Below are 25477 nucleotides of genomic sequence, written 5' to 3' on the forward strand. Positions count from 1 at the left end.
TAAGAGGGGGCTACAAGCAAGCAGCCTCCCCGCCCGCACGAACTGGGGTTCATCCCGGTGGGAGCTGGGATCCGTCCCAGTGGGATCTGGGATCCGTCCCAGTTGGATCTGGGGTCCATCCCAGTGGGAGCTGGGGTCCAACCCAGTGGGAATGGGGATCCATCCCAGTGGGATCTGGGATCCGTCCCAGTGGGAGCTGGGGTCCAACCCAGTGGGAATGGGGATCCATCCCAGTGGGATCTGGGATCCGTCCCGGTGGGAGCTGGGGTCCGTCCCAGTGGGAATGGGGATCCATCCCAGTGGGATCTGGGATACATCCCAGTGGGAGCTGGGGTCTGTCCCCACGTTGCTCAGGGAGCGCTGGAGCAGCACATCAGAGGCAGTGGGAGGGCAGGGGGGAGCCGCGTCCCTGGGAGGGTGACAGGAGCCGATGGCCCCATTGCTGGGGGGGACGGGGGGACGTGGCGGTGTAAAAGGGATGGCAGAAAGCGAAAAAGGCGTTTGGGGCTGGGGGAGGCTGCTGAGCGGGTGTGACCCAGGTCTGCAGAGGTGTTTGTGTCCTGCATCTCCTACATCTGCTGCCCACGTGGGCTCCATGTGTCGGGACAAACCCTGCCGTCCCCTCCAGTGTCCCCCGGGGAGGGACCCCCATCCCTCCCGGCCTTCTCCCCACCACCGTGTGGGATCAGCACCTCCTGGTTGGGGGGATGTGGGTTGGGGACGCTCCAGGGCCCCCATCCCTCCGGAGATGCTCTCGGCGGCTGGTGGCCGCGGAGCTCAGCTCCCTCAGGAGCCTTCAAAGCCTCCGTTTCCCTCGATGCCCCCCCCAGCCTCGCACCCCGGGTGCTCTCGGCCGGTGTCGCACAGGTGCTGCCCGCCCTCCCCCCCGAGCCAGGCTGCTGATGCCCCACCTGCAAACCCACCGGCGGGCGAGACGCTGCCGATGCTCCGGCGCGTGCTCCCTGCCTCAGTTTCCCCCCCCCCCAGAAGAGCCGGGCTTGCCCGTGCCTCGCCGCCCCGAAGAACGAGTCCCGGGGGGCCGGGGGGGGGGGGAACGAGGGCTGGGGAGCAGGACGGGACTTGCTCCTCGCCCCCGCTGCCCGAACACCCAGCCCAGAAATGAGGCAGAACCTGTTCTGCGCACCCCTGGGGGTGCTGCCAGCACCCGGCACCCAAGGGGCAGGAGGAGGGTTTGCTCCCTCGGATGCTGCTTCGGGATGTGGCCGGAGCCGGGCTACGCACCTATCCGGGGGCTCCCCAAGGAAAACCATCCCTGAGGGCTGGCCTGGCACCTGGCTCGCCTTGTGCTGGTGGCCAGGGCGTTCCTGGGTGTCACCGGGCTGACGCAGCCCCCGGCCGTGGCCACCCCGGGCGGAGGGAGGCACCGAGGGAGGCTCAGCTCCACCGGCACCGCAGCAGCTGAGACCCGGCAAACTCACTACCCCTCTGGGTCACTGGGGACAGAGTGGGGACACAGCGTGGGGTGTGACCCACTGCTCCCCCACAGCTCGTGGTTGCCCCGAGCCACCCGCCCGTGGCCCCGAGGAGGGGCACTGCCCCACTGAGCAAGCCCATCACCGGGGTGTCGGGTACCGTCTGTCCGTCCATCCGTCTGTCCATCCTGGAGATCCAGGAGCAGTGGATGGATCCTGCCACATCCTTTCCCATCCCAGCCTCAGCCAATAAACCTTTCTCTCCCTGGATGTTGCTGCTCCGGAATGCCCGGAAAGGGCTCGGTGCCCACCCTGGGTGACCCGGAGCTGAGCCACCAGCCCACGATCACCCCTCTGGGGCCACCACGGTCCCCGAGCCGCTGCCACCCTGCAGAGACCTGGCTGCACTCCCTGCGTTTCCAGAGTGCCCATAGCAGGGACCTCGTCCGTCTGGGGCCTCTCCCCACCGGGGACGAGCAGCGGACGCCCCGCGAGGGGAGGAAGAGGAGGGCGGCCGATAGACCGCGCCGTCGCTGAAGTCTCATTTCCTTAGAAACCACGCTAAAAATAATCCCCTTTTCTTGCGGTCCTGTGCTCGGCGTGTGCTGCCGCTGCACCCCGCCGCGATTCCTCCCCCATAAAGCTGGCTGGGGGATGGCTGGAGCCTGGCAAGGAGCCTGACATCCGCCCCCCTCCAGCCCCCAGCCAGCCGCCCTCCCCCTGTGATGGGGGGAAACTGAGGCACGGCCCCCTGCTGTGCCGGGGAAGGATGCTCTTGTCCTGGGTGCGGGATTTGCCACTGCCAGGCGTTGCTGGCCTGATCCTGCGTGGGGCTGAGCACCCAGGTTTGTCCTGGGTGGGCGGGAGCCCCAGCCCTTTGGAGAAATATGGGATTGTGCCAGGCAGGATGGGAGCTGTGGGGCTGGGGATAACCCGTGGGATGGGGGATGTGGGGGCTGGGAGCCGTGGGGCTGGGGTTACTCCATGGGGTGGGGGATGTGGGGCTGAGGCTGGCCTATGGGACGGGGGATATGGGGCTTGGGGTACCCATGGGCTGGGAGCTGTGGGGCTGGGAGCCATGGGGCTGGGGAATACTCCATGGGATGGGAGACCTTTAAAGCCCCGAGCCATGGGGCTGGGGAATACTCCATGGGATGGGAGACCTTTAAAGCCCCAGGGACCCTGCATTGCCCCACTGGGGGCTTTCGGGGGGATGGGGGGGGGGCTGCAGGGAGGGTAGATTTGCTCCCAGAGCTGCTCCGGACCGGGCACCCCGAGGTCGCATCCTGCCCCATGCGCCCCCCAGGACCCCCCCCAGCTGCGGACGGGGGATGTGTGTGTGTGTGTCTCCCACCCCATCCCCGCACCCACACGCTCGACTTCCATCCTCCTCCGGCTTCGCGGGAGGCGGGGGGGGGGGGCTGTCCCCTGACGCCTCCCAGTTCAGCCCAGTTCAACCCAGTTCAGTCCCGTCCGGCGGGCGCTGCTGGCTCCAGTCCCTGCTTTCGTGCCGCCGGGGCGAGGAGGCGCTTGCTCTCGCCTGCGGTTGACTCAGCTCTGGGCCACCAGCACCCTGACGAGGGTGGGGACCCGGGGAGGAGGCGCTGGGGGGGACACCCACCACCAGGAGGGTCCCCCGTGGGGTGCTGGGGGGGGGGGGGGACACACACACGAGCCACCGTGACCCTGGGCAGGTAAGGGCGGCCGTGGGGCTGACCCCACTGCTTGCCCCATGGCGGGGCTGCAGCAGCACCCTGGGGTTTGTGTGTGTGTGTGTGTGGGGGGGTGTGTGTGTGTGTGTGTGTGTCTGGCTCCTCTCGCCCTTCTTTTGGGGGGGGGGGGCCCCTTTCCTTGCTCCCGAGGAGGGGTGGGATGGGGGCTCTGGGACCCGAATTTCTGCGGCGGCTTTAATCCTGCCCGCGCTGTGCTGGAGGCCAGGCCCCGGGGGGGGGGCCGGGGAGGGGTGGGGGGTGTTGGAGGGGGTCTGAGGCCACGGTAATGGGCTGCAGGGCCCCTGGTGCGGGGGCGAGGAGGTGGGAAGGTGATGGGGGGGGGGTGCAGCTGTGGGGGGCAGTCGGGGCCTGCCAGTCCCGAGGGGGATGGGGGGGGGTGGTGACAAGAGGGGCTGAGTATTTTGGGGGGGTGGGGGTGGGGGGGCGCGTTTCACGCTATCGATGGCCCCCCCTCCGTCGTGGGTTGCTTGCAAAGAAAAAAGGGGGATGTGCACACTCACCCCCCCCACCACCCCCCCAAACTATGGCTTACTGGGGAGGTTTAACTGGTTTGACTGGTCCCTCGTGCAGGGTGGGGGGGGGACAGGTGCCAGCACCCCTCTGCACGCCGGCGGGTGCGGGAGGTGGGTGCTTCTTTATTTCCCCCCCCCAGCCCCGGCTGCGCCCACCCACCGCGGGAAACCGAGGCAGCGCCGGGGACAAAACGCAGGTGACACTTTTTGGGTGCCGTCTCTGTTCCGGGGTTTGGGGTTTGGGGGGGGGGGGGGTGGGACACCCCCGTGTGCCGCCAGTAAACAGGATACGAGCGGGCTGCGGTGGGGAGGCAGCGGCAGCAGCGTCCCAGCCCCCGGTGACAACCGGTACGTGCGTGTGTGTGTCCCCCCCCCCCAGACCCCCCCCACTGGGTGCAGGGTGCTGCGGGGGGTGTCGCAAGATCCCCCTCCCCAGTGTGGGGAGCGGGGTGCTGGGAGCCGGAGGGGGGGTGTCCAGGTGGTGTGTGGGGTCCCCAGTGTGTGATGTGGGGGGGGGCGGTGGGGGGGGGTGTGTGTGGTGTGTCCCTGGTGTTGGCTTGGTGTGGGGGGGGCTGTGGGGGGGGGGGTGGCACCCAGCCCACCCGCTGTCACCAGTGTGCTGGGGGCTGTCTGTGACATCCCCCCCGCCCCGCCGCCCCAGGGTTGGGGCAGGGGCAGCCGTGGGGCAGGACAGGGCGACCCACAGGGCTGGGATAGGGGCACCTGTGGGGCTGGGACGGGACCCGCCCGTGGGGCTGGGGACAGGGCCACCTGTGGGGCAGGCACAGAGTCACTGTCAGGGCTGGGGACAAGGGCCACTGGGGTCCGAGCCCCACCGTGGAGGTGAGAGCCCCACGGCCGCGCCGGGGTGCAGCCGTGCCGTTGCTCACGTGCCAGTGGGGTGCCGGGGGGGGGGGGACAGGGGACCGATCCCATCCCACCGCTGCTGCAATTTCCTGCCCTGGCATCCCACGCCGGGCAACGCTTTCCCAACGCCGGGGGCCAGGAAGGGCAGCGGTGAGGCAACGCCGGGCCGTGGGGCAAGAGCCCCTGCCGCACCCTCTGCCCTGGCAGCTGCGATGAGCTGAGTACGGTCTCAGCCCGGTTCGGTCTCAGCCCATCGTGGGCGGGGGTGGGGGTGGGGGGGCAGCCGAGCCCCCTTTCGCCACCCGTCTCGGGGCCGCGGCACCTGATGAAACCCGTGGGAAAGCAGGCAGGGGCAGAGCTGGCCCTGGGCAAACACCCTTGGCAAACACGGGCCGCGGGCAGGACGCCGGCGGCGGGGCAGGGTTGGCCCTGGCACGGGGCCGGCAGTGGGGCCTGGCAGCAGGAGGAGCGACAGAGCTTCCCTGAGCTGGCCCGGGGGATCGCCCCGTCCCTTCTCTCCCCACCTTCGGCATCGTCCCACCCCTCGGCTTGTCCCCATTGGGGGGGGTCCCGGGGGTGGTTTTGGGGTGCAATGTGTGTGTGTGTGGGGGTGTTACGCTGAGCTTCCGCTCCATCTCTTCGCAGAGGGTGAGGATGATTCCCACCCCAACGCGGCCCCGAGAGCCCTCTCCAGATGCTGGCGTCGCTGGTGCATGCCCGGCACGCTGAGCCCCCCCGGCTGCAGCCCCCCGTTTCTCGGCACCCAGCACCCCGGGGTGCCCCCGCCGTGTCCCCCCGCCCCGCCATGGCGCTGGAGCTGGGGGCCGAGGCGCTGCTGGACCTGAGCTTCCTGACGGAGGAGGAGCGGCGCGCCATCGGCGAGGTGCTGCGCCGCGACTGGCAGCTCCGCCGGCGCGAGGAGGGGCGCATCAGGTGAGGTGGGGGGGTCCCCTCTTCAGCATCACCCTTGGGGACAGCGTGAACCCCCCCAAGAAGAGCCAGCCTGGGGTCCGTCACCCTTGGGGACGGTGTGAAGCCCCCCTGGAGCAGCCAGCCTGGGGTCCGTCACCCTTGGGGATGGTGTGAAGCCCCCCAAGAACAGCCTGGGGTCCATCACCCTTGGGGATGGCGTGAAGCCCCCCAAGAACAGCCTGGGGTCTGTCACCCTTGGGGACGGTGTGAACTTCCCCACCCCCCCCTACACCCCCCAAGAGCAGTCAGCCTGAGGTCCGTCACCCTTGGGGATGGTGTGAAGCCCCCCCCAAGAACAGCCTGGGGTCCGTCACCCTTGGGGATCACGTTGAAGCCCCCCAGGAGCAGCCAGCGTGGGGCCTATCACCCTTGGGGACAGCGTGAACCCCCCCAAGAACAACCACCCCGGGGTCCGTCACCCTTGGGGATAGTGTGAAGCCCCCCAAGAACAGCCTGGTACCCGTCACCCCTGGGGATGGTGTGACCCCCCCCCACCCCCCCCACCCCCCCCAAGAGCAGTCAGCCTGGGGTCCGTCACCCTTGGGGATGGTGTGAAGCCCCCCAAGAACAGCCTGGGGTCTGTCACCCTTGGGGACGGTGTGAACTTCCCCACCTCCCCCACACCCCCCAAGAGCAGTCAGCCTGAGGTCCGTCACCCTTGGGGATGGTGTGAAGCCCCCCCCAGGAACAGCCTGGGGTCCGTCACCCTTGGGGATCACGTTAAAGCCCCCCAGGAGCAGCCAGCGTGGGGCCTGTCACCCTTGGGGACAGCATGAACCCCCCCAAGAACAACCACCCCGGGGTCCGTCACCCTTGGGGATAGTGTGAAGCCCCCCAAGAACAGCCTGGTACCCGTCACCCCTGGGGACGGTGTGAACCCCCCACCCCCCTCACCCCCCCCAAGAGCAGTCAGCCTGGGGTACGTCACCCTTGGGGACAGCGTGAAGCCCCCCAGGAGCAGCCAGCCTGGCATCCGTCACCCCTGGGGACAGATCAGCCAGGCTGGGGGGTCCCCTGGGGACGGGGGCACCCATTGAGCCCAGCCAGGCTGAAGCCCCGCGGTGGGTGACGCTGGCATCGGGGAGGTCCCAAACCCTCTGGGAGACGGTGGCTGCTGTCCCCAGGGCTACTTGTGGTGGCTCCATCAGCCCATCATCAGTCCCCCAGGGTGATGGGGGACGGTGGCACAGGGGTCGATGGCAGCAGCCGGGGTTGGGGGGTGGGGGGACGGGACGGGGACACCCAACGCTGCCCTCCTGCCGCCAGCAAGCTCCGCAAGTCGGTGTCGGACCCGGTGCGGCTGAGGACCCTCACCGGGGACTGGTTCTGCGACGCCCGCGCCCAGCGCCACCGCCACCACCTGGGCTCCGACCTCGTCCGAGCCTCCATCCGCCGCAGGAGGCGGCCCCGGGGTAGGCGAGGGATGGGGGGGGACGCCGAGGCGGTGGGGGGGGGACACCGGGGGCCAGGGCTCAGCCCGCTCAGGTCCCCGCCGTGTCCCCAGGAGCGGGGGACCCGGAGTGTGGCCCCAGCCTGGGCGAGCTGGAAGCCATCAGCGAACCGCTGGCGGAGGAGAAGGAGGATGAGGATGGTGTGGCGGAGCCGGAGGAGAGGTGAGGGGGGTGGTGGGGGGGTGTCTCTCACCCCACGGGTGCCCCAGGGGTGGTGGCATCTCTTGTCGGTACCCTGCTGCGGGTGGCCCGGCCCTGGGGTGGCCGGGGGGGAGCTGGAGGTGGGGAAGTGGGAGCAGAGCCCGTGGTGAAGGGGATGGTGCAGCCAGAGCTGCATGTCCCAGTGTCTGTCCGCCGTCCTGCTGCCTGTCTGTCTGTCCATCAACCCGCTGCCTGTCTGTCTGTCCACCATCCTACTGTCTGTCTGTCTGTCCATCATCCCACTCTCTGTCTGTCTCTCCATCGTCCCGCTGTCTGTCCACCATCCTGCTGTCTGTCTGTCTGTCCATCATCCCGCTGTCTGTCTCTCTGTTGTCCTACTGTCTCTGTCCACTGTCCCACTGTCTGCCTGTCCACCATCCCGTTGTCTGTCTGTCCAGTGTCCTGCTGTCTGTCTGTCCATCATCCTGCTGTCTGTCTCTGTCTGTCTACCATCCCGCTGTCTGTCTGTCCAGCATCCTGCTGTCTCTGTCTCTCCATCGTCCTGCTGTCTGTCTGTCCACTGTCCTGCTGTCTGTCTCTCCATCACCCTGCTGGCTGGCTGTCCATCATCCCACTGTCTGTCTGTCCACTGTCCCGCTCTGTCTCTCCATCACCCTGCTGTCTGTCTGTCCATTGTCCCACTGTCTGTCTGTCTGTCCATTCATCCCCCTATCTGTCCATCGTCCCACTGTCTGTCTGTCTGTCCATCATCCCACTGTCTGTCTGTCTGTCCATCGTCCCACTGTCTGTCTGTCTCTCCATCGTCCCACTGTCTGTCTGTCCACTGTCCCGCTCTCTGTCTCTCCATCACCCTGCTGTCTGTCTGTCTGTCTGTCTGTCTGTCTGTCCGTCCACTGCTGGTGGAGGGGGGGGAAGGACAGAAAGCGCTCGTTAACCTGATGCCTTGTGGAGAGAGACTAATTATCCTCTCTTCTCGCAGCCCCCCTACGGAGGAGGCGCCGGCGGCCGCGGAGCCCCAGGTTGGTGCCTGGCTGGGGCCGGGGGGGATGTGGAGGGGTGTGGGGCAGGTGAACCTGCAGCCGGTACCCGATGCCCCGGTGATGGGCTCGCTCAGCGGGTCACCCCCGAGCCGCAGCGTCACCCCGGGACATTGTCGTGGGGGCCAGCCTTGTGCGTGCCCTCGCAAAGCGTGGTCCTGAGCCCCGCGGGGTGGGGAGCGATGGGGGGGGGGGGGGAAGTCCCATGGGATGGCCCCCACCCCATCCCCGGGGACCCAGAGGGGCTGGACCGAGGGGTGCAGGGCGGGGGATGACAGGAGGGTGCCCATTCTCACCCTCTCCCCTGTGTCCCACCTCACAGCCCAGCCCCACGGCCCCGGCTCCGGAGGGGACGGCGGTGTCACAGCGGCAGGGTGACATCCCGACGAGGGAGCAGGACACCCCAGCCCAGCCAGGTAACCGTGATGGGGGGGGGGGGACGGACGGACAGTGAGATCTGGGGGGGGGTTGGAGCCCCCCCAGCACTGCTTACCAGCCTCCTACCTCCTCCCAGCCCTCCCCAACCCGGCCCCCCCATCCCTCTCTTGCCTGGCTGAAAAAAGGGGACACCCCCTCCTCCCCCCCATCCATCCCTGCCACGTCGGGACCCCCCCACCCACCCACACGGTGGCCTTGCAGGTGACACGGGGGGTGGGAACCCCTTCGGCACGTCCAGCGCGGAGGAAGACGAGGAGGAGCCCGACTCCCCACACAGCGGCCCCGATGCTGGGCAGGTGGGCTGGGGGGGGCTGTATGGGGCTGGGGGGCTGTATAGGGCTGGGGGGGCTGTATGGCATTGGAGGGGGCTGAATGGGGCTCAGTGTGGGGCTGTATGGCATTAGGGGGGTCTGTATGGGGCCATATGGGGTTGGAAGGGGCTGTATGGGGTTGGGGGGTCTGTATGGGGTTGGAGGGGGCTGTATGGGGCTGGGGAGGGCTGTATGGGGTTGGGGGGGGCTGTATGGGGTTGGAGGGGGCTGTGTGGGGCTGGGGGGCTGTATAGGGCTGGGGGGGCTGTATGGCATTGGAGGGGGCTGAATGGGGCTGGGGGGGGGGCCTGTATGGCATTAGGGGGGGTCTGTATGGGGTTATATGGGGTTGGAGGGGGCTGTGTGGGGCTGGGGAGGGCTGTGTGGGGTTGGAGAGGGCTGTATGGGGCTGGGGAGGGCTGTTTGGGGTTGGGGGGGTCTGTATGGGGCCATATGGGGTTGGAGGGGGCTGTATGGGGCTGGGGAGGGCTGTATGGGGTTGGAGGGGGCTGTGTGGGGCTGGGGAGGGCTGTATGGAGCTGTTGGGGGGGGCCTGTATGGCATTAGGGGGTCCGTATGGGGCTGTATGGGGTTGGAGGGAGCTGTGTGGGGCTGGGGAGGGCTGTATGGGGCTTGTGGGGGCTGTATGGGGCTTGTGGGGGCTGTATGGGGTTGGAAGGAGCTGGAGGGGCCTGTATGGGGCTCGGGGGGAGCTGTATGGGGTTGGAGGGGGCCGTAGGGGGTTTGGGAGGGCTGTACGGGGCTGGAGGGGGCTCTGTGGGGCTGTATGTGTCTGGGGAGGGCTGTATGGGGCTGTATGGGCTCGGGGGGGCTGGAGGGGGCTGGAGGGGGCTGTATGGGGGTGGAGGGGGCTGTATGGTGCTCTATGGGGCAGGGGGGGCTGTCTGGGCCACGAAAGCCAGCACGGCACAGGCTGTGCCCGAGCACCAGCCACTTGCCGGGAGCTGGGTGCCCTCGGGAGCCCGCCCTGGGGCTGGGGGGGGGGCGACGGGGGGGGGGGTGTCTGCTGACCCCGCTTTGCTTTACATTGCCAGGGGTCCAGGACCCCCCGCATGGCTCAGGCGTCCCCGGGCCGGGGGTCCCCGCAGAACGGCCACGCGCCCCCGCGCAGCCTCTTGACCACCAGCTCCTCCGTGTCCAGCCTCAGCTCCTCCACGGTAGGGGGTTGGGGGAGCTGGGGGGGGGCTGGAAGGCGGTGTGTGTGGGGGGGAAGTCACCTCTCCAGCTCCCCCCCCCACCCCTTAACCCTGTCCCCGCAGCTGAGCGGCAGCCTGATGAGCCTGTACAGCGAGGGGGAGCTGGGCAGCGTGGCCGTGCGGGGCTGCGTCCAGTTCTCCCTCCGCTACGACCCGGCCAAGAAGGAGCTGCAGGTCCACGTGCTGCGGTGCCGGGAGTTGGCCGAGGCCAAGAAGCAGCGCTCGGACCCGTGAGTCCCCCGTCCCCATCCCCCCCCCGCCCTCACCTCCCCGAGCCGTAACGCCCATGGCTGGTAGCCGTGCCCGCCCCCCACACTTCAATTTTTTGGCTCCAGGTACATCAAGACGTACCTGCTGCCGGATAAGTCCAACCGCAGCAAGCGCAAGACCACGGTGCGGAAGAGGAGCTTGGATCCCATCTTCAATGAGACCCTCAAGGTTTCTAACTCTGCTTTGGGGTGGTTTTTGGGGGGTGGTCCCCCTGGTTCAAGGGGGGATCATAGAATCATTTAGGTTGGAAAAGACCCTTGGGATCATCGAGTCCAACCATCAACGCCACTCTACACAGTTCTCCCCTACACCATATCCCCCAACCCCACATCCAAACGACTCTTAAACACATCCAGGGATGGTGACTCCACCACCTCCCTGGGCAGCCTGTTCCAGTGTCCGACCACTCTTTCTGGGAAGAATTTTCTCCTAATGTCCAGCCTAAACCTCCCCTGCTGCAGCTTGAAGCCATTCCCTCTTGTTCTATCGCTAATGACCTGTGAGAAGAGACCAGCACCAACCTCTCTACAATGTCCTGTCAAGTAGTTGTAGAGAGCGATGAGGTCTCCCCTCAGCCTCCTCTTCCTCAAACTGAACAGACCCAGCTCCTTCAATCGCTCCTCGTAAGATTTATTCCCCAGGCCCTTCACCAGCTTCGTTGCCCTCCTCTGCGCTCGCTCCAGCACCTCGAGATCTCTCTCGTATTGAGGTGCCCAGAACTGGACGCAAGACTCAAGGGGTGGCCTCGCCGGCGCTGAGCACAGGGGCACAATCACCTCCCTCCTTCTGCCGGTCTCACTATTTCTACTACAAGCCAGGATGCCATTGGCCCTCTTGGCCACCTGGGCACACTGCTGGCTCACGTTCCGCCGCTTGGCAATTAGAACCCCCAGGTCCTTTTCTGCTGCCCCCAGCCTGTGGCGCTGCGTGGGGTTGTTGTGGCCCAAGCGCAGGACCCGGCACTTGGCCTTGTTGAAGCTCATTCCGCCCATCGAGCCAATCTATCCAAGTCTCTCTGTAGAGCCTAAAGGTAACCTCGCCCTGTGGGTGTCCCCTCCCCACCAGTACAAGCTGGAGAAGAGGGACCTGCAGGGCCGGACCCTGAACCTCTCGGTGTGGCACCACGACAGCCTGGGCAGGAACCTCTTCCTAGGGGAGGTGGAAATCGCACTGGGCACCTGGGACTGGGCCAACACGAGTCCCGAGTGGTTCAGCCTCCAGCCCCGGGTGAGTCCTCAGCACCCCCCAGCTCTCCTCCCCACCCCACCCCACCGCATCCCCCCATAACCCACCCCGTCCGTCCTCCTCAGATGCCCATCTCCTCGGATGGCCTCACCAGCCGGGGCAACCTCAACTTGGCACTGAAGTTCATCCCCGCGGGCTCGGAAGGTGAGGGGTGCCCGTGGGGTGGGGAGGGTCCAGCGTGGCGGAGTGCCCCTGACAACCCCCCCCTTCTCCTGCAGGCGGGGGGATGCCACCCACGGGCGAGCTGCACATCTGGGTGAAGGACGCTCAGAGCCTCATCCCCCTGCAGAGCGGCACCGTGGACGCCTTCGTGCAGTGGTAAGGGGGGAGGGTGGCACCCGTGGGGGCACCCAGAGGGGCTGGGGGGGGTGCGTGTCACCCTCACCCCGCTGTCACCCCCACCCCCACCTCAGCTACGTGCTGCCGGACGACAGCAAGGCGAGCCGGCAGAAGACGCGGGTGGTGAAGAGGAGCCTCAACCCTCTCTTTAACCACACCATGGTGTACGACGGCTTCCAGGCCAAGGACCTGGCCGAGGCGTGCGCCGAGTTCACCCTCTGGCACCACGAAGCCTTTGCCAAGCGCCAGCTGGGGGGCATCCGGCTCAGCCTGGGCACAGGTAGGGAGTGTGTGTGTGTGTTGTGGGGGGAACCCGGGCACCCCAGGGGGCGGTGGGGGTGGCAGTGGCACGGCCTGGGGGGGTGACGGCGGCGGTGTCTCCGCAGGGAGCAGCTACGGGTTGCCGGTGGGCTGGATGGACTCGACGGCGGAGGAGCGGGGGGTGTGGGGGCGGCTGCTCCAGCAGCCCGGACAGTGGGTGGAAGCGCTGCTGCCCCTGAGGACCAACCTGGTCCCCCGGGCATAGCCCCCCCGACCCCCCCATGGACAACCCGGTGCCAGTGAGACTGTGGGACACGGGAGGGGGGACAGAGCTGAGCCCGGAGCATCGCCGTGCGGGGCTGGGGTGTGTGGCCCCCCCGCACCCTTCCAGCAATGAAGCGGCACCGGAGGGCACATTGGGTGGCTCTTTATTGCCCTGTGGACCCCGACTTCTCCCTCCGGAGCGGGGCTGGAGACGCTGCCTCTGCCTGCTCCCGCTGTGGGGGTGTCCCTTCTGTCACCATCCTGCCAGCCCTCCTGGCCGGGTCCCCCAAGGACGTGTCACAGCCCAGGGGGGGCTCACTCCCCTTCGCCTGGGCGAGGGTCCAGCGATGCTCCAGGATGGCTGCCCAGAGGCGGTACGCCGGCCCCCGCCTGCAGGGACACGGGGGACGTTGGAGGGAGGGGACCACCGCGTGTCTGTCCCTCCCCCAGCGCTGCCCCCCAGCTTTCCCCACCTCGTCCAGGCCCCCCCGGGAGGGACAACAGGGGCTGGGGGTACCTGATGCCCACGTAGAAGATGTCGTCACGGGTGGCACAGCCCAGCAGGTCCCGCAGGGTGAAGCCATGGGAGAGGAGCTGCGGGAGGTGGCGGGGGGCTTTGATGGGTGCGGGGGGGTTCCCCTGCTCATGCTGGGGAGCCCCAACCCCCAGCCCCCCCCCCAGCTCTGTGTGCCAAGGGGCCGCGGGCCTCACCGTGGCCGTGGTGGCCAAGTCCGTGCCGTGCTGCTGCAGCCACTCGAGGAGCAGGGGGTCAGCCTGGCCCTGGGGGGGCTGGGGGTCTGGGGGGGAGCGATCCTGCCCCAGGGTGAAGCACCCCATGGGGCCCTCCCCACTGCGCTGTGGCCGTCTGGGGACGGCGATGTCATCGTTCCCGGAGCGAAGCACCCGCTGCATCAGCCGCTGCCACTCTTGCTCCTTCTCGGCCAGCTCCTGGAGGAGCCTGGGGGAGAGCGGAGCAGGGACTGACACCCGGGGGCGGGGGGGGGACACGGTGTGGCAGCCAGGGAGAGAGAAGCACAGGGACCAGCGAAGCCCTACCTGCCCGTCTCCGTGCGGAGGCGGCAGAGCTGTGCCACCAGTGCCGAGGGTGGCTGCAGGGAGGGCAGGGGGGCCACCTGGGTGCTGGGGTCGGTGCTGAGCCCCAAATTGGTGCTGTCCTGCTGGGGTTGGCTCCTGGGGATGGCCAGCCTTGGTGGCACGGCGTCGTCCTCGTCACTCGTGTCCTTGGTGCCGTCCCCCCGCAGGCAGCTGGCCTTCAGTCCCAGGTCTGCGGTGGCAGAGGCAGTGGCGGGCACAGAGAGGTGACCGATGGCCTCGGACCCCGAAGCACCGGGGAGAAAACGGGGAGCTGGGCCCAGCCAAGGCTGCCCCAGTGGTAGCCTCCCCCCCACCTCCCTTTCCCAGCACCCCAAAATCCCCCAGCCCACCCTGGGCCAGCCACCCTCTTCCTGCACCCACCCGGCCACGATGGTGGGACCCAGACCCACATGCCAGCCGTCCCCCAGTGCCACCCACCTCTTGCCAGCACGGTGAAAGCCGCCTGCACCGCCTGGCTCACGGCATCATCCAGCGCAAACATCCAGTGGGGTTTGATGTGGTGCTGGCGCAGCACCCGTCTCACCTGGAAGGGGCAGAGCTGTGCCGGGGCATCACCCCCTTTGGGGCATCACTGTGCCAGGGGCATCACCATGCCAGGAGCAGCACCTACGCCAGGGCATCACCCTCACCAGGGCATTACCTGCACCAGGGCATTGCCATGCCAGGGGCATCACCTGAACCAGGGCATCATTTGCACCACGGCATCACCCTCACCAGGGCATGGCCGTGCCAGGGGCATCACTTGCACCAGGGCATCACTGTTCTGGGGGCATCACCCGCACCAGGGGCATCATGCACACCGGGGCGTTGCCGTGCCAGGGGCATCACCTGCACCAGGGCATCACCCTCACCAGGGGCATCACCGTGCCAGGGGCATCACCTGAACCAGGGCATCACTTGCACCACGGCATCACCCATTCCATGGCATCACTGTGCCAGGGCATCACCAACACCAGCACATCACCCTCACCAGGGTATCGCCGTGCCAGGGGCATCACTTGCACTGGGGCATCACTGTTCTAGGGGTATCACCCCCACCAGGGCATCACCTGCGCCAGGGCATTGCTAAGCCAGGGGCATCACCTGAACCAGGACATCACTTGCATCACGGCATCACCCACTCCAGGGCATCACTGTGCCAGGGCATCACCAGCACCAGCGCATCACCCTCACCAGGGCATCGCTGTGCCAGGGGCATCACCTGCACCAAGGACATCACCTCACCAGGGCATTGCCGTGCCAGGGGCTTCACTTGCACTGGGGCATCACTGTTCTGGGGGCATCACCTGCACCAGGGTATCACTGTGCTGGGAGCATCACCCTCACCAGGGGCATCAGACGCGCCAGGGCATTGCCGTGCCAGGGGCATCACCCTCACCAGGGCATCGCCATGCCGGGGGCATCACTCTCACCAGGGCACCACCTGCGCCAGGGCGTTGCCGTGCCAGGTCCATCACCCTCACCAGGACATCACCGTGCCGGGGGCATCACCCACTCAGCACCCTACCACCCCAGCCCGGGCACTCACCGCCGCCTGGAAGCCGAAGAGGGGAGCCTGGAGGTGGGGGAGGCTCAGCCCCTCTGCCCGCAGCCGGCTCTGCAGTGCCAGGAGGTCCTGGCACAGCTGGTGCTGGCTGGGGCGCTGGATGTAGCTCCGCAGGCAGCTCAGCAGCCGAGCGAGATGCTCCGAGCCCAACCTCGCACCCACCGTGCCCTGGGTGGGCAAAGGAGATGCTCGGGGGCTGCCGTCATGCCCCACCCCATACCCCGGGCACCCAGCACCCACCTGGCTCTCCTCCAAGGCGGTGACGATGGCGGGTGCCTCGGCGGTGAGGACGCGGTGCAGGGTGGCCCGGCGCTTGCTGTCCTTCCGCAGGAGGAACCCGTCCCCGCTCTCTTCGGGGGAGGACGAGCGCAGGCTGCGGTCGGAGCCGGCCGAGCCCTGGGCAGTGCTGGGGGCAGGCGGGCAGGGTTGGCACTGTGTGTGTGTGTGTGTGTATGTGTCCCCCCCCCGCCCCACCCTCACGCATTTAGGATGACGTTATTGGGCGTGGGAGAGGGCATGGGGGACCCCCTGCCCGCCCCCTAAGCTGTGACGGGGAGGGATGGGATGCTCTGGCACAAGACGGGGGGCATCGCGGGGCACAGTGCTGGCACACGGCAGGGGGCGCGGCTGTCACGGGAGGCTGAAAGCCAACCCCCCCACCTCCCCCCCCCCGGGGTCCCTCCACCCCACCATGCCCAGGATGCCCTACCCTGAGTAGCTGCGGCTGGAGGCTGCCTCGCCGGGGTGGCACGGGAGCAGGGGGCTGCCCGCTGTGCCCCTCACCGCGGTATCCTGCCTGGCCGAGGAACATCCCCTGCTCCCATCGCTGCCCTCCACACCCCCGTCCCGCTGCCCAAAGTCGGGGGGATCACCTGCCGGGGAGGTGATAGACATGGAGATGGTTATTAGCAGCTCATGCCAGCGCCCCCCCCTGCCCCCCGCCTATTTTGCCCCCCCCTCCCCCAGACTCACCCCCCGCCGGGGGCAGGGGCCGGCTGCGGGCCCTCCTGGCATGGGCGAGGAAGGGGTCCCGCAGCAGCACGGCGGCCGTGGCCCGCTCAGCTGGGTCGGCCTGGAAGCAGCGCAGGAGGAACCTCTTGGCTTTATCCGACATGGACTCGGGCACCTCCGGGTGCATCTTGAACATCCCCACCTGGAGGGAGGGGAGGCTGCAAAGGGCCCGGCCAACCCCGGGGAGGGGGGGCAATTTCAAGGCTGGGGAATCCCCCGCCACCCCCTCCCCAACCCCATGGGTACCTTGAACAAGGCAGCCTGGGGGCTACCCAGCTCGTAGAAGGGGGGTTTGCCCGTGGCCATCTCGATGACGGTGCAGCCCAAGGACCAGATATCTGCTGGCTTCCCATAGCCCCATGGCCCCTGGTCGATGATTTCTGGGGCCATGTACTGCAGGGTGCCTGGGGGGAGGATGAGGAGGGGGCGAGAGGAGCCTGTATCCATCACCCAACACCCGCCCCGGGTGGGTTCTCCTCTCCTCCTCCTCTTCTCCTCCTCCCCGCGGCAGGTACAAGGCTGCAGACCCCATCATCTCCTGGTCCTCAGCATCCCACCATCCCCACCTTGGGGGAACGCCGTCCCCAGCCCCGGGCTACCTTACCCGTGAAGGTCTCAGCGCTGGGGCTGATGCCCGCCAGCCTCTTGGAGGTACCGAAGTCGGAGATCTTCAGCACCCCACTGTACGTGTTGATGAGGACGTTGTCTCCCTGGCGCGAGAAGGGCGCCCCAAAATAAAACCAAAGCCACAAAAAGCTCCTGGAGCTCGAGCATCACCATTGGGCATCACCCCAGGGGCTTTGGGCATGGAGGGGCAGCTCCTGGCTGCCCAATGACCTTCGAGATGGTCAGGCCTCCTGCCCCCAGGAGGGGTGATGCCTCCCACACCCTCACCTTGATGTCGCGGTGCACGATGTGGTTATCGTGGAGGTAGCTGAGCCCGGCGAGGATCTGGCGGGTGTAGAAGATGATGGTGGGTTCGTTGTCCTTCAGGGGTCCCCACTTGGAGCGCAGCAGGGACGAGAGGCTGCCTGGAGGCGGAGGGATGGGGGGGGGGACACAGAGTGGGGCAGCACCCCCAATTTAGACCCTACATACAGCCACGTGTCCCCATTTGACCCCCAAATCCCGTCCCCAGCGCCACCCACCTCCCGGCACCTCCTCCATGAAGATCTTGATGAAGCCGTCCTGGCTGACGGAGCCCAGGTACCGCACGATGTTCCTGTGCCGCAGGTGCTTGTGCAAGGCGATCTCCTCGTGCAAGGGCTGCGAGTACCTGCGCAGCGGGACGGGGTGGTGAGGGGGTGCCCAGGCTCCCCTGGGACCGCCCCCCCGCCCCCGTCATGGCACCCACCGGCTGTCCCGCTCCGGGATCTCCTTGATAGCGATGCGCACTTGGTTGCTGAGGCAGCGCCCGGCGTAGACGACCCCGAACGTCCCCCTGCCCAGGACCACCCGCTCGCCTGCCTCCGAGTACTCGTAGCTGTACTGTGAGCAGAGATGCGGGGTGCCAGCCTGCGCCACCCGGTGCCCCATGTGTCCCCCCCCGCCCCGTGTCCCCATCTCACCTCCAGGATGGGCTGCGTGGGGCTGGGCACCTCCTCGCCGCCCGCCGCCTGCTCGGCCAGGAGGGACTGGATCTGGTGGCAGAACCTGCCGGTGGGAAGGCGACGGTCCCGAGCCCCCGTGAGGATGTTGGCGACGTGGCCACCGACCCCCTGCCACACAGGGGCTCCTGGTCCCCATCCCAGTCTGTCCCCCACCAGTGGCATGACCCAGCTGCAGGGGTTGGGTCCCTAGGACACCTCTCCCCCCCCCGCAAAATTAAGATAGGGAAGAAATTGCATAATTGCATGCTCCCATCCCTCCCTGCCCACCAGGGCAGTGACTGGGGGTCCCCTGTGCCCCCACCAGCAATGTGGGGCTCCCCGTGCCCCCCCAAGCCCCCCGGCTCACCACTGGCAGTGCTGCTGGGAGGGGAAGTAGAGCTGGAAATCCTCCTCCGCCTGCACCACGTAGAGGAAGCAGCCGCGTTCGTCGTGTTTGCAGATGCTGGAGGGACAGGACCCACCCCCCCCACCCCCCCCGCCCCATCAGCGGTGGGGCTGATGCTGCCCATGGGGCAGGTGGAGGGGCTGCAGGCCCGTGGCGGGGGGGCATCTTCGGTCCTGCCGGTGAGGGGACAGGGGACATGCTCACCTGACGCCTCGGATGGCCGTGGCCGCGAAGGTCCAGCTTGATGCTGCTTTCTGCAGGAGAACGGGCAGATGAGGAGGGGTTCAGTGGGGACAACCCCCCCCAGGCCCCCCAGCCCCATCCCTACCTCCTCCGTGGGGCAGACGAGGGCGAGTGTCAGGGTGGGATCCTCCGTGCCGCTGCGCAGTGCCAACCGAGCCGGCCGCAGGACCTTGCTGAGCTCCAGGACCAGGACCTGTGGCAGAAGGCGACAGGGTGGGGGGCTGCGGAATGAGCCCCCCGCACCCACCGGGTCCCCTGCCACATCCCTGCACCCCCGTCCTCCCACCAGGGTTGGCACCGGTGGGCTGCTGGCTGCCTCCCCGTCACCCTGGTGAGCCCGGATGACCGGGTGGTCCCCAGGGAGGTTCCGGGGGTGTGGGTGGGGGGGTGGGCTCCGCGTGGCCCCTCACCGGGCAGTGTGGCGCGGCGGCGAAGGGTTGGCACGCCTCAAGGAGGAAGCCCAGCCAGAAATCAGCCAGCTCCTGCCGGGACGAGGGGACCCGCGGGCTCCTCTGGAAGTGTTTGTAGAGCAGGAAGGTCTCCATGACCGAGACCAGGTACCTGCGGGGACGTGAGGGACAAGAGAGGAGAGAGAGACGTCCCCAGCGTCTCCTAAACCCCCCCCAAAACCCCCTCCTGGGCACAGCCACCAGGGACTGGAGACCCAGAGGTTTGCCCAGGTGGGCACACGCCGTGCCGTGCCGTGCCATACCAGCCCGGTGCATTGAGCTTGTAGAGCTTCTCAGAGGCTTGGATGACTTTGCCGAGGTCGTTGGCCAGGATGCCAGCTCCCAGGCAAAATCCCACATCCCAGTAGTAGTGCAGCTCCTCCAGGCTGCCCTTGCGACCCTGCAGGCAGCTCAGCTTCACCCCTGGATGCGGGAGCCAGACCCCATCACCCCTCTGCCGCCAACCCCGCACCCGGCCACGGCCGCTCGGGGGGTGCCCCGATGCCGACGGACCCCCGTCCCCAGTGGGTCCTTGTCCCCGACCTGCGGGTGGGCACCCACCGATTTGCTGCAGCTGCGCGGAGGTTTCGAACCGGTGCCCGGCGGCCATGAGGAGGACGGCGGCGTTGATGCCCGCGTGGAGGCTCGGCTCCACCTCGAAGGCTTTGCTGTACCTGGGCAGAGATGCCGGGTGGAGGGTACGGCCTCTGCCACCCCCCGCTTCCCCCAGCCAAAACACTGCTGCGTTGGCATCCCAGAGCCGCCCCCCCATGATGGGGAAGCACTCCCAAACCAGAAAAAAAAACAGAAAAGAAGTCAAAATACAAAAGCCCAGCAGGAATTAGCATCCTCTGCCTCAGCATTGCTGCTGAGGGGGGTTGAATGTGGGGCTGCGCCGCCCAGAGACCCCCCCCCCAAGCCCCTTCAAAACCCCCTGGATGGGGAGACGGGCAGGCAGGCGGCTCCCAGCCCCGTCCCCAGCCTCACCAGTAGAAAGCCCGGTCCCTCGTCTCGGTGTGGGTGAAGCCGGAGTCGATGAACATGTCCTTGTAGACGCGGCCGCACAAGCAGAGGAGGTCGGGGGCAGCCCCCTCCCCGCGCTCCGCCACCGGCAGCAGCACCGACAGGGCCTTCTCCCGGTCCCCGACGCCGTTACGCCTGCGCATACGCCGCCGGCGCTGGGTGACCAGCACCACCGGCATGGCCCCTCGTTCCCCCCGACCCCCCGGCTCCGTGCCATCGGGATACCGGGGGTGCGTGTCACCCCCCTCCCCGCCACCGCTCACCGGCTGAGGGCGAAGGCGTAGTGGAAGCGGACGTTGTGCTGCTCGGCCACGGTGCAGGTCGGCAGCGCCTGGAGGGTCTCCACCAGCGAGATGATGGCATTGTAATCCTGCGGGGACAACGGCGGGGCTGAGCCGGTGGCCCCCAGGCCGCCCGTCCCCAGCTCCGTGGGGTGATGCTCTTCCCGGACCAAGCTCCACCGAGCAAGGACAGGCTGTGGAGCATCCCCCCCAGCCGGCCCCTGGGATGCCGACACGGTCCCCGGGATGTTTCAGTCCCTTCACCTGCACGTCGCGGTAGGAGAGGAGGAGGTTCACCACGATGTCCAGGCTGAGCAGCTCCATGCTGTCCAGGCGCTGCTGGATACGGGCCAGCTCCCGGCTCAGCTGCTCCCCTCGGTACCTCTCCCGTGCCCTCCGGATATCCCGCCGGATCGTCTCCCGAAAATACCCACTGGGGATGGGGAGGGGGGAAGAGATGTGGGGCTTTTCGGGTGGTAGCAATTCTCCGCCAAGCCCTGCCAGCCTACGGGGGCTCGCCCGCAGCCGGAGCAGGGGGGTGGCAGTACCAGGAGTTGGTGGGGATCCCCTCCAGCAGCTGGACGAGCCGGGCTGACAGCGGGGTGAAGGCGGCCTCTGGCTCGAAGCCGGGCTGGAAAAGCTCCGTCAGGCATTTCACGGCCCCGGTGTTGCAGCAGACGACCTTGTTGTGGGGTGTCACCACGTAGGGGATGAAGGTGTAGCTGCTGCAGAGGTCCTGAGGGAGGGGAGAAGAGGTGAGCGGCTGTGCCAGCCAAGCTGAGAACTCCTCTACTCGTGTCATGGACCAGTCTCCTCTCCCCAAACCTGCCCAGGCCACGCTAATAGAACCACCTTCCATAACTCATTAGCAGGGAAAGACAAACCAGCTTTATCTCTGACTGCCATCATTACACTCCAGAGTGAACATTCCTGGTTCTTTTCAAAACCAGGTACCCCTCTCCGTCCTGCTGCTCCTGGCAATTGCTCTGGGTAAGTGATACGCCCCCCCCCCGGCCCTGCATCATCTCAGATGTGGGGAGAGGTCTCGCTCCCTGACTGCAATGTCCACCCTCCGAGGCTGCGCAGAAGCTGCTTGGTGGGGGGAGAGAGGGGCTCAAACCCCCCAGCACCGCAGCAGCGAGCGTGGACACAAGAGACGCACCGAGTTCTTCTGGCAGATGTCCTCCTGGGGAGAGAGAAAGGGAGGGAGGAGGAATTTAACGAGCATCCCCCCCCCCGCCCCGGCAAAAGAAATGAGCTGATTTCAGGCTCAGGGATCGGAGTGACCTGGAAAACAGCCAGGGACAGCGAGGGACGGTGGGGCAAGGGACAAGGGACACGGGTGATGTGTGTGTCGTCCCCCCAACCCCGGGCAGGGCTGCAAACGCAGCCGGCTTCTCCTCCAAACCCGGCACAGGGAAGGGGTCTCCAAATGGGTGCTTCCCCGGATCAGGGTGACATCTGGGGACGATTTGAACGTGCTCCCATCCACATTTCCCCCGCCCCCGAGCAGCGAGAATCCCTCCCACCAGCCCCTTCCCTGCGGAGGGTTTCGCTTCCAAGGAATCGGCTTTTCCCACAGAAAAGCACCTGTTCCCAAATTCCCACCCAGCTGGGGCCAGGGGAGCACCCAGCACCCGGCCCCGGGGCTCACCGGGGTCCCCAGCCACCCCCTCCTCATCCCATGCAGGGAATTCTCTGCCAGAGCAGGATGCGGCTGTGGGAACTCGGCCGAGCTCAGGGGAAGGATGGAGATCCCCCCTCCTGCCGACACGGATGCCCCAGGCTATTCCCACCCTGGAGAAGCAGCACCCGAGGGGCTGGGGTGTCCGTGTCCCCGTCCCCGCTGACCTGCAGGGCCTGGAGCGGGGGCAGGTCATCCTGGCAGCAGAGCAGGACGTTGTGCGACATGTTGAAGCTCTCGCGGACGCCCAGGTGGTAGAAGAGGGAGGGCTGGCAGACGGAGTCGCTCAGCTCCACCACGGCCACGTCTGCGGGCAGCACAGGGGGGATGCTCACCGGAGCGACGCCGGACCCCGGATTCATGGGGCAGGGGAACCAGCCACCCCCAGGTTGGCGGGGAGGAGGTGGGGCGGTCGCATCCCCAAAGAGAGGGGGTGGCCCCGGCCATCACAGTGCCCGACGCCACGATGAGGGGCACCCGCTTGCCCCCAGGCACAGGGTGAAACCCTCCACACAAAAAAAACACCCTTTCTGAAATCACCCCCCCCCCGTGTTAACGCCGGGGAGGAAGATATCCCGGCAAATGTCCAACCAACCTGAAAAGTAAACAGGAGGAAGGCAGAAAAGCAAACAGCGAACCGCCGGGAATTGCGCAGCGGCTAGGGGAAAAGTCTTGGCCCAGATATTCCCGGATAGCTGGGATAAGCCGGTAGAAGAGCAGGGAAAGGAGGGTGACGGAAACCCCACGCCGAGGGAGCGGGTCACATCCTCACCTGCGTTGTAGAAGCGGTCGAGGGTGGCGGTGTCGCCCAGTGCCAGGGTGTCGAAGGGCAGGGCGTGCAGGCGTGCCCGCAGGTCGCGGCAGGCGTCGCGCAGGCTGCGCAGCGCGGGGCAGGCAGCCGGCTCCCGGCCCAGCACGAAGACGACGCTCAGCGCCCGCCGCCCGCTCGCCCGTCCCCGGGTCCCGCACACTGGTCGGCCCGTGGTACCCGCCACCACCAGCGGGTCCTGCCAGCAGCTCCCGGCGACCGGGGGGGTCCCTGGCACCTCCATGGCTGGGGCAGCCCAGACCCACCGGGGGGGCTCGCACCGACCGAGCCCTTACGTTGCACCGAGTTGCCCCATTCCTCACCGGGAGAACCCTCGCCTTGCACCGGGCTGCCCTGTTCCTTACCGGGAGAGCCCTCGCCTCGCACCGGGCTGCCCTGTTCCTTACCGGGAGAGCCCTTGCCTCGCACCGGGCTGCCCTGTTCCTTACCGGGAGAGCCCTCGCCTCGCACCGGGCTGCCCTGTTCCTTACCGGGAGAACCCTCGCCTCGCACCGGGCTGCCCCGCACCACGGTGCCCTATTCCCCCCCTGGGGAGAGCCACCGGGGTCTGCACCGGGCTGCCCTAATTCCCCCCTGGGGAAGCCTGTACCCTGTACCGGGCTGTTCCTCACCGGGATGACCCGTTCGCCATTGGGAAACCCCACACCGGGCTGCCCCGTTTCCCAGTGGGAGAGCTCGCACCGGGCTGTCCCGTTCCCACCAGAGACTCTGCACCGGCCCTGACCCGTTTACCCCCGGGATACTCCACCCTGGGCTGCTCCGTTCCCACCGGGAGACCCCGCACTGGCCTGACCCGGTCCTTAGCGGGACACCCCGCAATGGGCTGCTCCGTTCCCACCGGGAGACCCTGGACCGGGATGCCCTGTTCCCCCCGGGAGACCCCGCACCAGCCTGACCCGTTCCTTACCGGGATACCCCGCACCGACCTGCCCCGTTCCCCACCGGGAGAGCTCCCTACCGGACCGCCTCGTCCCAGGAGGGCCCGCCCCGCTCCCCGGGCTCCTTCCCGGGCTCCTCCGCACCGGGGCCGCCCCGCACCGGGCTCCGCTCCGCCCTGCCCCGCCCCGGGCACCGGGCGCCGCTTCCGCCTGTCCCGGCCGTGAGTCAACGGCGGCACCGCCTCCCCCCCCCCGCCCCCGCCTCATTCCCCCCCCCCCACCCCGGGACGGGATGGACCCCCCCGGCCGGATCCTGATCCCCCGACGGGCACCGGTTGCGAAGGGCCGGTTGCGAAACGGGAGCGAGGGGAAGGGACAGGGAACTGCTGGAAAGGGTGCAGCGGAGGGCTACGAGGATGATTAGGGGACTGGAACACCTCTCTTATGAGGAAAGGCTGAGGGATTTGGGTCTCTTCAGTCTGGAAAAAAGACGTCTGAGGGGTGACCTTATCAACACTTATAAATACTTAAAGGGTGGGTGTCAGGACGATGGGGCGAGGCTCTTTTCAGTGGTGCCCGGGGACAGGACAAGAGGCAATGGGCACAAACTGGAACATAGGAAGTTCCACCTAAACATGAGGAGGAACTTCTTTACCCTGAGGGTGGCAGAGCACTGGAACAGGCTGCCCAGAGAGGTGGTGGAGTCTCCATCTCTGGAGACATTCAAAACCCACCTGGACATGTTCCTGTGTAACCTGCTCTAGGTGACCCTGCTCTGGCAGGGGGGTTGGACTAGATGATCTCCAGAGGTCCCTTCCAACCCTATGATTCTATGATTCTATGATTCTATGAAGGGGAAGTTGGGGGGGGGTTGAACGACACCGCGGGGCGGGGGGGGACACACACCGGGGCCGGTTCCCCCTCCCTGCACGTGTTGCAGCCGAAATAACGGCCCCAAAGCGGCCGGGGAGGGGGGAGCCGGGCGGGCAGAGCTGGCACCCGCGGCTCTGAGGTGCGGCGGTCCCTGCCGGGAAAGCCACCGTCCGGGCTGGGATGCGGGGGACAGGGTGGCACAGAGCCCTGGGGGGGCTGCCGGGCAGGCAGAGAAGCCACTGTGAAGGCAGACAAGCCACCATACGGACAGAGAAGCCGCCACGCAGGCAGAGAAGCCACTGTGCAGGCAGACAGGCAAGTAAAGGCAAGCCACTGCACAGGCAGACAAGCCACCACGCAGGCAGAGAAGCCACCATGTGTGCAGAGAAGCCACCGCGCAGGCAGACAAGCCACCGCGCAGGCAGACAAGCCACTGTAAAGGCAAGCTACCGCACGGGCAGACAAGTCACTGTAAAGGCAAGCTACCGCACAGGCAGAGAAGCCACAACGCAGGCAGACAAGCCACTGCACGGGCAGACAAGCCACCGTGCAGGCGGACAAGCCATCATGCAGGCAGGCAAGCCACCGCGCAGGCAGAGAAGCCACCATGCAGACAGACAAACCACTGTGCAGGCAGAGAAGCCACTGTGCAGGCAGACAAGCCACCGCGCAGGCAGAGAAGCCACCACGCAGGCAGACAAGCCACTGTGCAGGTAGAGAAGCCACCATGCAGGCAGACAAGCCACTGTGCAGGTAGAGAAGCCACTGTAAAGGCAAGCCACCACACAGGCAGACAAGCCACTGTGCAGGTAGAGAAGCCACCACACAGGCAGACAAGCCACCATGCAGGCAGAGAAGCCACTGTAAAGGCAAGCCACTGTGCAGACAGACAAGCCACCACGCAGACAGACAAGCCACGGCACAGACAAACAAGCCACCACGCAGACAGACAAGCCATGGCACAGACAGACAAGCCACCGTGCAGACAGAGAAGCCACTGTATAGGCAAACCACCACGCAGGCAGAGAAGCCACCGC

General features: G+C 67.2%; 2 protein-coding genes across 4 annotated transcripts; one reads left to right on the forward strand and one right to left on the reverse strand.

Annotated features, from left to right (window-relative positions):
• Positions 1-2967: 2967 nt before the first annotated feature.
• On the forward strand, positions 2968-12647 carry SYTL1 (synaptotagmin like 1). Of its 3 annotated transcripts, none has more exons than XM_063356054.1 (15): positions 2968-3127; positions 5191-5478; positions 6784-6929; positions 7022-7130; positions 8110-8149; positions 8490-8583; positions 8807-8901; positions 9972-10094; positions 10197-10363; positions 10469-10571; positions 11469-11630; positions 11714-11792; positions 11867-11966; positions 12062-12267; positions 12374-12647. In XM_063356054.1, exons 2-15 carry the CDS (start codon positions 5240-5242, stop codon positions 12511-12513), a joined length of 1803 nt encoding a protein of 600 aa, XP_063212124.1. In that variant the 5' UTR covers positions 2968-3127; positions 5191-5239; the 3' UTR covers positions 12514-12647. The 3 variants fall into 3 exon arrangements, with proteins under 3 accessions (XP_063212124.1, XP_063212123.1, XP_063212125.1); XM_063356053.1 differs by lacking the exon at positions 2968-3127 and adding an exon at positions 3664-4026; XM_063356055.1 differs by lacking the exon at positions 2968-3127 and adding an exon at positions 3664-4026 and having other exon boundaries at positions 12168-12267; positions 12374-12600.
• Positions 12648-12676: 29 nt separating this feature from the next.
• On the reverse strand, positions 12677-23531 carry MAP3K6 (mitogen-activated protein kinase kinase kinase 6). The gene is made up of 28 exons (XM_063356052.1): positions 22633-23531; positions 22028-22167; positions 21339-21362; positions 20725-20912; positions 20441-20609; positions 20159-20265; positions 19860-20030; positions 19434-19546; positions 19136-19295; positions 18834-18984; positions 18509-18616; positions 18385-18434; positions 18142-18237; positions 17754-17838; positions 17540-17673; positions 17334-17461; positions 17080-17216; positions 16790-16895; positions 16432-16589; positions 16147-16327; positions 15884-16046; positions 15415-15580; positions 15157-15342; positions 14046-14151; positions 13569-13797; positions 13224-13470; positions 13030-13106; positions 12677-12902 (listed from the first exon to the last, which is right to left on the reverse strand). Exons 1-28 carry the CDS (start codon positions 22910-22912, stop codon positions 12677-12679), a joined length of 4086 nt encoding a protein of 1361 aa, XP_063212122.1. The 5' UTR covers positions 22913-23531.
• Positions 23532-25477: the final 1946 nt, after the last annotated feature.

The sequence above is a fragment of the Chroicocephalus ridibundus genome, chromosome 19 (genome assembly GCF_963924245.1).
Source record: "Chroicocephalus ridibundus chromosome 19, bChrRid1.1, whole genome shotgun sequence".
NCBI classification, from domain to species: Eukaryota; Metazoa; Chordata; class Aves; order Charadriiformes; family Laridae; genus Chroicocephalus; species Chroicocephalus ridibundus.

Excerpts from the sequence above, each read along its gene's own strand:
- MAP3K6 (XM_063356052.1), bottom strand. The coding sequence starts at position 22,912 with ATGGAGGTGCCAGGGACCCCCCCGGTCGCCGGGAGCTGCTGGCAGGAC. Across the intron at positions 20,266-20,440 it reads TCTCCTACCGCGACGTGCAG|GATTACAATGCCATCATCTC; the intron begins GTGAAGGGACTG and ends TTGTCCCCGCAG. Across the intron at positions 18,435-18,508 it reads TCGTCTGCCCCACGGAGGAG|AAAGCAGCATCAAGCTGGAC; the intron begins GTAGGGATGGGG and ends GTTCTCCTGCAG.
- SYTL1 (XM_063356054.1), top strand. The coding sequence starts at position 5,240 with ATGCTGGCGTCGCTGGTGCATGCCCGGCACGCTGAGCCCCCCCGGCTG. Across the intron at positions 6,930-7,021 it reads CCGCAGGAGGCGGCCCCGGG|GAGCGGGGGACCCGGAGTGT; the intron begins GTAGGCGAGGGA and ends CCGTGTCCCCAG. Across the intron at positions 10,095-10,196 it reads CCAGCCTCAGCTCCTCCACG|CTGAGCGGCAGCCTGATGAG; the intron begins GTAGGGGGTTGG and ends CTGTCCCCGCAG.